The sequence below is a fragment of the Myxine glutinosa genome, chromosome 2 (genome assembly GCF_964187855.1).
Source record: "Myxine glutinosa chromosome 2, kmMyxGlut1.1, whole genome shotgun sequence".
In the NCBI taxonomy this organism is placed as follows: domain Eukaryota; kingdom Metazoa; phylum Chordata; class Myxini; order Myxiniformes; family Myxinidae; genus Myxine; species Myxine glutinosa.
Genome location: NC_136262.1, coordinates 95,692,917 through 95,704,335, shown reverse-complemented (window position 1 = coordinate 95,704,335; position 11,419 = coordinate 95,692,917). Strand labels below are relative to the sequence as shown.

Sequence of the window (11,419 nt, the reverse complement as noted above, 5' to 3'; positions counted from 1 at the left end):
GGGAGACATCGTGGTTTGCATTGATGGTACATGTCAGATCTACCAGAGACCGATTCCAGAGCTTGTGCTTCTAGAAAAGGCACCTACCTCCAAGGCAACACTCTCAAATGAGCAGTTAATGTTCTTGTGAACTTTGGCTTATTTGATAAAACTTTACTGCATCATTTTTTAGGCAGGGAGTGTAATGATCCCAAGAATGATTTTATTAATACGAATCAAAACTTATCTTGGATACCACTGTTTTGCACACAATGCCTTGTGAAGATGGACGGAGCTGAGGTTGGAAATTACCCAGTTGGGTGGAGTTTCGTCTGGAGCTCCATTTGTCCCATGTGCCAAAATTTTGAGGGTTAGCACGAACCACTCGGGTCCTGGCGCACCTTGACAATCTTTGCTGCTCTATATCATCGAAAAAATTGACATGGCTCATTGTGAAGAGCTCTCCATGGGGAATAAAATATGTTAATGATGTCATAGGTGCCTCCATTATGACGTCATAATTTGACAAGTACAAAACTTCATCCGATCAAGATGAAATTTATTGAGCATAATCTAGGAATAAATTAGTTTAGAAAAAAAATAATGACGCAATCGGTCACGTGGTTCAGCCGCCATATTTGTTTTAACACAAAAGCCTTTAAAACTACTGAAAATACATCCTGGCGAGGGTTTGCAATCTCTGATTGCGCTTTCTTGTTTTGTTTTGTTGTTGCAGTGACCCTTGTATTAAAGGAAGCATTTAAAGGAACCCATCTCTGTGCCTGCACATGACATTTAAAAAATATAATAGTTGACATGCGCTGGTGAAATTAGAGCTATCGTTCGTGCCAGGCTACCTTTTAACAAAAACCAGTTCAATCAGTTGGGAAACAAACATGCCCCACAAGTCAGGTGTCAGACGTTGATTGAAAAAGTTAGCTCACAGAAGCAAGGGTGTTCTGCATACCTTTATTTTAATGAAGACAATGCAAGTAAACAGTCTGATGAACAAAATATATGCAGGAAAAAATGTGAACATTGGAACAGACCCAGCTACTGCAGCGACCAAAAGTGGCATGTCATCTCAATGACCCCACGTAACCTTCACCGAAGCAATTGCAAGTCAGGAAACAAACCCGCCAGCTTTGGGAGATGGTGTCAAATACTCGACCCCAGCCCAAAAATTCCTTCAGTCAAGGAAAGGTGTTCCACAGGAGAAAGAAGTTCAAATCCAGTTTGAACAAACATCGAGACGATGCAATGAATGGTCCACGGCAGGGGAGGAACATTGGTAAACGGCACAACATTTACACTGACAATCACACATGTTTATAAATACCAGGGTGTGAATATTATACTCCAGGTGCAGCTGCTGTTACAATGCACGGGTCTAGTCTGAAGGAGATTCCTCGGCCACAATCGGGCTTCAAGTCGGCTGTCCATCTAAATCATTTTTAAACCATTAGCGATATCATAAACCGAGTCGCAACTGTGAATACAATTTTTAAGCAAATATCTGTTAAATTAGCCATTTATGTAATCAATCTCAACCAAACTTGCGTCGTATGTCAATGGAGAAAATCTTCTCCAAAAGTTAAAATAAAATAAAATAAAATAAAATAAATAAATTCCAAAATAATTTCGAACACAACTACAACCTCTACAGCAACATGGTACTGTAACAAGTGTAACATGCAGGACATAAGAACAACGAGATAATGATGTCCAAAAAACCACTACGCACAACCAACATCAACTCACAACTGATTGGAAACGCCACGAAAGGTTCGACTTGTGTTACAGGTCAACCAAGAAAGGGAAGAGAGCGATTTAAAGGCTTTGCTTAAGAAAAAAAAAAACCTGTCAAACAAGTGCCATGTAAACGATGAAGTAAACAACTAAAAATAAAAACAACAGAGGCAGTTAACACCGTCGATTAAAGGGCTTGCAGATAATCTTTACAAATGTCACAATTCAACTCACTTGGACAAGGGCAGGCGGCGACTTGGACCTAAATGAACAAATTTTTTTTTTTACTGTCCTCCAAAGGAAAAACAAAACAAATAAAACCCGGATCGACTTGAATCGGGTTTTGTAAAAAGGTTGCGTCCATTACTTTACAAAAATAGAATTTCCACAACCATGTTAGCAAATAATTGCATCTTTGGCAGGATTTTCATTTCCCCAGAAAGATCAATTTTGCATGTTTCAAAATGCAATTTGAAACAAACTCTCCTTATAAATGGGGGAATAAGAGGGGAGGGGTTGGTAAATCATGTGCTGTCACATTTGGGAAGACAGCAAAAAAAAAAAGAAAAAAAAAGGCTTTGGTAGGGGAGAACGGCCTCTGAGGGAAAACCCGCATTTAAAAATGCACCTGTTTCTTAAAATGCTCAGCCACTACCAAAAAGGCATCGTTTTACGGGTAAAATGCTCCCTATTCTCCCCCTCCTGCCCCCCTCCAAACATCAAAATCAAAAACCTAAAATATGATAAAATAAAAGGAAATGCCAAATAACTTTCAAGATTACCAAGCCGTACAGCTTTAAAGCACTTCGGGTGCATGGTCAAGCTGGTGCAAGGACAGGAGAAGTTTCTCAAATTATCAGTCAAGAGCATTAAGGTAACAAAGTGAGGAAGAAGATGTCATGTAAAGCAAGGCTAAGTGATGCCATAATGTAGTAATAATGAAATGCGATATCATATTGTGGAGGAAAGAGAGGAATAATTGAATCAACAGCATTTGTGGTGGAAGAAAGGGGCAGGTGAGGATGGGGGTAGAAAAACAAACGCAAGGAAAAAAAAGGAGATGCAAAAAGGACAGTGAGAAAGACTATGGAAAAGCAAAGGAAGAAGAAAAAGTGACAAGTCAGCTGACTGCCCTCAGGTCTTATGAGGCTTGCTGGTTTTGAAGGAAACCTGTAGAACGCGGTCACCGAGCCGGTACCCATTAAGACTCGTAATAGCCATGGCCGCCTCCTCATAGTTTGTCATAGTCACAAACCCAAAGCCTTTGCACTTGTTTGTGGAGAAATCACGAATGAGCCGGACATTCGTTACAGCACCAAAAGGCCCAAACAGCTGCCACAGGACACTGTCCTCCGCATCAGGAGCCAAATTGTACACGAAGATGCACCAGCCCGCTGAGCCTGGACCTGGCACTCCAGGCAACGTCACTCCTGCCAGAGAGCTTGTTACACCGTCAATGGTCACTGGAGAAAATCTGCCTCACACACCATTTTAGCCTTAGTACCTTGAGTAGTGATTAATGACATTAAAAACTAAAAACTAAAATACTTTCCAGCCCTCAGAGAACCTTGCTTAAATAAATAAAAACAATTAAAACTAGAACTGCGAGCAATGATAGGCTTCCAAACAATACGGCAACCAAACCATATGACTGATGAAGTCATAGCTTTCTGCATTTCTTCACATTGGTACGCGATCACGTTTCAACTTTCACATCAATCAGTTCAGTGGTTTCCTAGAAATATTTTTTTTTACATATTTTCCTTCAATCCAAAATACCTGTCACACCACATGACTACGTCATTTTCATTACATTTTGCTATTGGGTTGTCGATCATATCAGTAAAGTTTGGATCGGTTAAGCGATTTTGAAGATTTTAAAAGTTATCTTACTATAATTCACCAAATGTCCGTCCGTCCGTTCGAAGGTACCGCAAAAACGGCTCAACCGATCACAACGATATTTTGGGTGGGTATTCCTGGGACCCCTGGGAGTAAAATAGGCTATATTGTTTTTTCAAGTTTTCCAATTTTCCAGTTTTTCCAAACACGATGGAATAATATTTTCCGATATGAACAGTGATGTGGCTTTTGTTGAAATTCTACAAATACTGTTTATTCTACGTACCAGGAGAGAGTAGATCGACTCCTGACGAACTCTTCCTATATAAACGTGCGGCTCCGAAGGAACACGGCAGCGTGTGCAAAGCGACTGAGAAACAGGTGTAGCGGCTGCTTCCATGTTACAGATTCGGCGCGCACTCTTCACACATAAACGTGCGACTGAGAAGGACGTGCAGCAGCCGCTTCCGTTTTGCAGAATTCAATCTTTTTTCAAAATGGGCGCCATGTACTGTTTAGATTTTGATGATTTGCGTGTGATATGATTCAACGGATGTTTATATGAATCGTTTAAAATAAAAAAAAGCCTTCAATCTCTGATATTTTGCCTTTTCATTTGGGCCTCCCATTTGAAGATCTGCTCCTGTCGAGGGGGGTATCGTTGCTAGTGAAGGAGCTGGGGCTCCCACGTCGATCGGAAGAATGGACGCGACAAAAAGCTGGAATTCATCCGAGTTGCTTTAATCAAACCAAACACTCAGGCACTCTGAAAAGCCGGTTTATCGGGCAGCAATATATATACATATTATCCCGGAGCGTTTGCCCAGGAAAGGCGAGAGGGGGCGTGGCCCAGCGTCCTGGCTGCGGCCTGGCAAGTTGAGGGCGAGCCTGCCCGGGCATGCCGACAGAGGCCTGGCAAGTTGAGCGCGGGCCTGCCCGGGCGTCCTGGACGAGCCCGGCATGGTGATCGCTCCGCCTCCTTGATAGGTGCAAGGCGATTGTGAAAACCCAGCGGTAGCCGCTACACACGTCCCCCAAGAATCGACTTGCACCGGCAGGGTCAATTTGAGGGGGGTCCTGATGACCCGGCCGAAGCGACCCCTGGCGGGTCGTGGGAGGGGGTCCGGTGTGGTGGTGGGCGGTCGAGTGGGGGGCACCGTGGACGGGGGGCGGCCTCGCCGCGGCGGAAGGGCCACCCGTGGTGGGTGGTCGACGTCCACGTGCGCCGGCTTGAGGCGGCCCACCGCAATCCGGTCCGACCTGCCGCCGATGTCGATGACGAACGACTTGTCGTCCCGTCGCAGCACCCGGAAGGGCCCGTCGTACGGCGGCCGGAGTGGCCCCCGATGTGCGTCGTGACGCACAAAAACATACTCCGCTGTGCGAAGTGCTGGGGGGACGTAGGACTGGGGGTCACCGTGGTGGGATGTTGGCACGGGGGCAAACCGTCGGGCGGCCTCCTGGAGGTCCGAGCGCTGGTGAGCTGCGGACCAGGGACTGGTAGCGTCGGGCACGAATTCGCCCGGGACGCGTAGCGCCTGGTCATAGACCAGTTCGGCGGTGGATGCCTGGAGGTCCTCCTTGGGGGCCGTGCGGAGGCCCAAAAGGACCCACGGCAGCCGGTCGGCCCAACCGCCGTCTTGAAGGCCGGCCATGAGCGCGGCCTTCATGGAGCGGTGGAATCGCTCGCACAACCCGTTTGCTTGGGGGTGGTAGGCCGTAGTACGGTGGAGCTTGACCCCCAGGTTGCGGGCGACCGTGCCCCACAGCTCGGAGGTGAACTGTGGTCCGCGGTCTGACGAGATGTCCGCCGGTGCGCCGAAGCGGGCGACCCAGGTGGCGATGAAAGCCTGCGCCACGTCGGCGGTGGTGGTGGAGACTAGGGGAACGGCCTCCGGCCACCTGGTGGTCCTGTCCACCATGGTGAGCAGGTGTGTGAACCCCCGTGACGGGGGGAGGGGGCCCACCAGATCCACGTTGACGTGGTCGAAACGTCGTTCGGGCACGGTGAAAGGTGCCAGCGGGGCCTGGGTGTGTCGGTGGACCTTGGCCCGTTGGCAGGCCGTGCAGGTGCTGGTCCAATCGCGGACGTCCCGACGAAGGCCGTGCCAGACGAATCGCGCCGACACCAGCTTCTGGGAAGCTTTCCGGCCCGGGTGGGAAAGGCCGTGGAAGGAGGCGAAGATGTGGCGTTGCCAGGTGACGGGCACGATGGGGCGAGGCTGGCCTTGGGAGACGTCGCAGAGCAGGACAGTGTCCGCGAAGGGGATGTCGGCCAGGCGGAGGCCCGTGTCCGCCGCCCGGAGGGCTTGCACCATGGTGTCGGTGGTTTGGTCCGCCGCCATAAGCGCAAAGTCCACGCCCAGGTGGACCGCGTTCGCGCTGGCCCGGGAAAGACAGTCGGCCACGGCGTTGTTTTTGCCGGCGACGTGCCGGATGTCCGTGGTAAACTCCGACACGGCGGAGAGGTGGCGCTGTTGGCGGGCCGACCACGGCTCTGTGACCTTGGCCATGGCGTAAACCAACGGCTTGTGGTCGACGAACGCCGTGAAAGGTCGGCCCTCCAGGAGGTGGCGGAAATGGCGGCCGGCCAGGTGTAGACCGAGGAGCTCCCGGTCAAACGTGCTGTATTTTAGCTCGTTCGGCCGGAGCTGCCGGCTGAAAAAAGCGAGTGGCTGCCAAACCCCGTTCACCCATTGCTCATGTACGGCGCCCACCGCGTAGTCGGAGGCATCCGTGGTGAGGGCGATGGGAGCGTTGAGCACCGGGTGAGCGAGCAGTGTTGCGTCGGCGAGGGCCCGCTTTGAGCTTTGGAAGGCCGCATCCATTGCTGCGGACCAGGCGATGTCGTGCTTGGCCGGCTTGCCCCGGAGGGCTTCGTAGAGGGGCCGCATGAGTTGAGCAGCGCGGGGCACGAAGCGGTGATAAAAATTCACCATTCCCAGGAATTCCTGCAGGGCCTTTATGGTGCGGGGACGCGGGAACGTGGTGATGGCCTCGACCTTGGTTGGCAGCGGCACGGCCCCGTTATTGGTGATGTGGTGGCCCAAAAAATCAACGGCCGTCGTGCCGAAGTGGCATTTGGCCGGGTTGACGATGAGGCCGTGCTCGCTGAGGTGCCCGAACAGTGTTCGGAGGTGGAGGAGGTGCTCAGCCCGGGACGTGCTGGCGACGAGGATGTCGTCCAGGTAAACGAAAAGGAACGGCAGGTCACGCAGCACGCCGTCCATCAAGCGCTGGAACGCCTGAGCCGCGTTCTTGAGACCAAACGGCATCCGCAAGAATTCGAATAAGCCGAACGGCGTGATGACTGCCGTTTTAGGGACGTCGGCCGCCCTGACAGGTACCTGGTGATATCCCCGTATGAGATCAATTTTCGAAAAAATGACCCGTCCCGCCAGACGGACGGAGAAGTCTTGGATATGCGGGATCGGGTACCTGTCGGGGGTGGTAGCGTCATTGAGACGGCGGTAGTCGCCACACGGGCGCCATCCACCCCCCGGCTTTGGCACGATGTGCAGTGGCGAGGCCCACGCGCTATCGGAGCGCCGCACGATGCCGAGGTGCTCCAACGCGTCGAATTCGGCCTTCGCCACGGCGAGCTTGGCTGGGTCGAGGCGGCGGGCCCTGGCGTAGACCGGCGGGCCCGTGGTTGGTATGTGGTGCTCGATCCCATGCCGTACTGCGATGGCCGAAAACGTCGGCCGCGTGAGGGCCGGGAACTCCGTGAGCAGGCGAGCAAACTCGTTCGCCGCCGGTACGGCGCATGCCAGCTCGGTCGGCGCGGAGCTGCTCAATGTGCATACCAGGGAGCTGAAGGTTTCAGCGTTGATTAAACGACGCCGTTGGACGTCCACCAGCAGTCCGTGTGCGCAGAGGAAGTCGGCGCCTAGCAGAGCCATGGGCACGTTTGCGGTTACAAACGTCCAAGCAAAGCGTTGGCCGCCGAAGCAGAGGGTGACGTTGCGCGGGCCGAAGGTGCGGATGGTCGATCCGTTGGCCGCAACCAAGGAGGGGCCGCAAACCGCGGACTGCCTGTCCTGGTCAGAGGCGGGTATGACGCTCAGTTGGGCGCCAGTGTCGCACAGGAAGCGCCGTCCGGACGCTTTATCCGTGATGAACAGTAAGTTGCCCGTGTGGCCGGCGCTCATGGCTGGTAATGAACGCCGGCCCGGCCGTTTCCCGGCCTGCCGAAGGTGCACGGGGGTCGGCATGTCCGGGCCTTCTGTCCGAACCTGGCATGATAGTAACACCACGCTTGGTCAGGTGGAGGCCCCGGTCGTCGTGCTGGAGGTGGTCGGCTCGGTGTAGCGGCCGCCAATTGCGTCGGCAGTTCGGTCGTCGACCTTGCCGGGTGCTCGGGCGCCATGGGTGTTGCGTCGGACGGCGGTGGGTCCCATGTCGCCGCTGCGATGCGCTGACCTGCGGCGGAGATCTTGTCGGCTTCTCTGGCAAGGGCCCGGGGATCTGTGATCGTCGTGCTTGCCAGGGCGAGGCGTACCGGGTTAGGCAGCTGACGGAGGAACAGCTCCCGGAACAGGAATGCCGGAGAGTGCTCGCCGAGCAGTGAAAGCATGTAGTCCATTCGCTCGGAAGGGCGCGTGTCGCCGAGCTCGGGCAGGTCGAGCAGGCGCCGTGCGCGTTCCGCCGATGGGAGGGCGAAAGCGTCGAGGAGAAGCTTCTTAATCGCACCGTATTTGTCAGCGGCTGGCGGGCTCTCGAGGAGGCTCAGGGCGCGGGCCGCGGTGGCCGAACCGAGCGCTGCTACCACATGGTGGAAGCGGGTGTCGTCGGCCGTGATGCCTCGCAGGGCGAACAGGGAATCCGCCTGTGCGAACCAAACCGCCGCGTGAGCCTCCCAGAAGGTAGGCAGTTTAAGGGCGACTGCCGTGTCCATGTCGGTAGGTCACCAATGAAGGAGCTGGGGCTCCCACGTCGATCGGAAGAATGGACGCGACAAAAAGCTGGAATTCATCCGAGTTGCTTTAATCAAACCATACACTCAGGCACTCTGAAAAGCCCATTTATCGGGCAGCAATATATATATATATTATCCCGGAGCGTTTGCCCAGGAAAGGCGAGAGGGGGCGTGGCCCAGCGTCCTGGCAAGTTGAGGGCGAGCCTGCCCGGGCATGCCCGGGCGTCCCGACCGAGGCCTGGCAAGTTGAGCGCGGGCCTGCCCGGGCGTCCTGGACGAGCCCGGCATGGTGATCGCTCCGCGTCCTTGATAGGTGCAAGGCGATTGTGAAAACCCAGCGGTAGCCGCTACACTAGTATCTTTAACCGGTAATCATCGTCATACTGAGCAGCCAATTGCCTGCAAATTTCAACAGACAACGTTTTGAATGACCCACAGTAATTTCATATTTCCTCTTCTGCCCTGCTTGTCCCATTTGCTGTCAACTTGATTTCCAGCACATGCATTAAATCATAAAGTGCGCAATTATGGGTATTGGTTACAGACACTGGGAAGACAATTACCTCTAAAATTATTAATCTCCATATATTACACTTTGCTTTTCAGATACAAAATTCAGGACAGAATTGAAGTACCCTCATAGTTTGTCACAAGGTATAAGTTAGGGCACAGGATAAGGGCATTTAGCACACACATCATTCCTGGGTCACATCCACATCTCAGCACTAGAACTCCCACTTACTGCAGGTCATGCTACAGGTTTGCCTATTGTTGTTGAAAGATGTAAAAGTAAATTTCGCATTCACATCATAAATGCAGATATTACGGACAGAACATGTGTTTCTGAACATGGAACCATTCTCATTTATGCGATGTGAATGTGATAACAGGAGCACTACAGAAAGTGACTGATGAAGATTATAAATCTCAAATGTGGAAGTAATGCTCTTGTGGAATCTATTCTGTCAGACATTCGGAACATGCCGGTTAATACACCCCGAATGTCAGAGCATTCTTGTGGATTCGCGACAAATAATCTCGGCATAATCATTAAGTAATTTATGTTTTGTACTTTCCTCCCCCCGAAACTCAGCATAATCTGAGCCCTCTCCCTCCCCGCCTTCCTATGCCTCCTCCCAAGCCCTCTCCCTCCCACAGATCTCCCGATGTCCCTGTTCTCTGCTGTTGTACTTGTGTGCTTCCCTCTCTCTCCCCATCTTGTCTCCCGCTCCCTTTTTGTATGTTTTGTGTCCCCGTTATTTTTTTTTTTGTGTGATTAATGTTAGCTCTTACACGAGCCTCTATCTTGTATACAAAAAAAAAGAAAAAGTGAAGCTTCTTTGATAATGCCAAATGAAGTTGTGTTTTCAAATTATGATTTCAGGGCCATCGATAAATTATATACACCAGCAACGGTACCCGCCCTATGGGTGGGGCTTCAATTGGGAAGCCAAAATGAAAAGGCAAAATAACAGAGATTGAAGGCTTTTTTAAAATTTTAAACGATTCATATAAACATCAGTTGAATCATATCACACGCAAATCATCAAAATCTAAACAGTACATGGCGCACATTTTGAAAAAACATTGAATTCTGCAAAACGGAAGCAGCTGCTACACATCCTTCTCAGTCGCACGTTTATGTATGAAGAGTGCGCGCCGAATCTGTAACATGGAAGCGGCCGCTAGACCTATTTCTCAGTCGCTTTGCACATGCTGCCATGTTACTTCGGCGCCGCACGTTTATATAGGAAGAGTTCGTCAGGAGTCGATCTACTCTCTCCTGGTACGTAGAATTTCAAGAAAAGCCACATCACTGTTCATATCGGTAAATATTATTCCATCGTGTTTGGAAAAACTGGAAAATTGGAAAATTGGGGGAAAAATTGGAAAAACAATAGAGCCTATTTTACTCCAGGAGATCCCAGGATTACCCACCCAAAATATCGTTGCGATTGGTTTAGCCGTTTTTGCGGTACCTGGGAACGGACAAACAGACATTTGGTGAATTATAGTAAGGTTAAAAAAAGAATTATTGATCTACTCGCCTTTCCATAACAAAACAAGAAAGAGCAGAGATTGCAGACCCTCGCCAAGACGTGTTTGTGTGGTGTATTTTGTGTGGTGTTTATTAGCTGCTGTGTTCGTTTGGTTTGTTGATGACTTAGATTTATGTCAGTCCAATATGGCTGCCAAACCACGTAACCGATGACATCAATTTAATTCTCCCATACAATGTTTGTGTAGATCGTACTCAATAAATTTCAAACTGATCGGATGAAGCGTTCTACTCATCTAATTATGATGTCATAATGAAGGCACTGTTGACATAATCATGAACATATATTGCTCCTCATGGGGAGTACTTGCCAATGAGTGATGTTTCGATTTTTTCCATGGAGCGGTTTCGGAGATATAGAGGTGCAAGGTTTTTCAGTTTTTTCCAAGATGGTGCCCATACCACGTGACGTATGTCATAATTTTCGTTTAAAATTATATAGCAGTATGTGCTCCTGTGGTGAAAATTTCTTGGCAATCGGACCAACGGTTGCAGAGAAAAGTAGCACGTCCTTCCCTGGCTGTCGTGTGTGATCGGTGCTCCTGAAGCTTGGAGTGGTGTACGGACCTCGCCGGTGTTGGCTCGCCATCTGCATGTGCTTGGAGCGGTGTTCGGTGCTGTGGCGCTGGAGCGAGAGACCTCGTGGGTGCATCGGGGCCGAACGGAGCCGTGTTGGACGGCAGCCAAAGACAAGACGACAGGCCAGATAAGGCCAATCCCCATTGCAAATTACACGACGAGACAATTGTTTTCGAAATTCATCCTCCCTTGTTCGTTTCTGAGCCCGGTGTGTGGGATCCCAATTTAGTTACATTATTTGATTATCGTCACGTTTCCCTGTCCCGATTATTATTTAAATAAACCCTTGTATT

The 11,419-nt window shown here is 50.7% G+C and overlaps 1 protein-coding gene across 1 annotated transcript in view; it reads right to left on the bottom strand.

Annotated features, from left to right (window-relative positions):
• Positions 1-1,033: 1,033 nt before the first annotated feature.
• The window catches only part of LOC137421558 (ELAV-like protein 2), a 50,887-nt gene continuing 40,501 nt past the window's right edge, over positions 1,034-11,419 (bottom strand). The window contains exon 7 of the mRNA XM_068107733.2: positions 1,034-3,202. Within this exon, the coding sequence (XP_067963834.1) occupies positions 2,863-3,202 (340 nt within the window). The 3' untranslated portion in view covers positions 1,034-2,862. The remainder of the gene's footprint in view (positions 3,203-11,419) is intronic.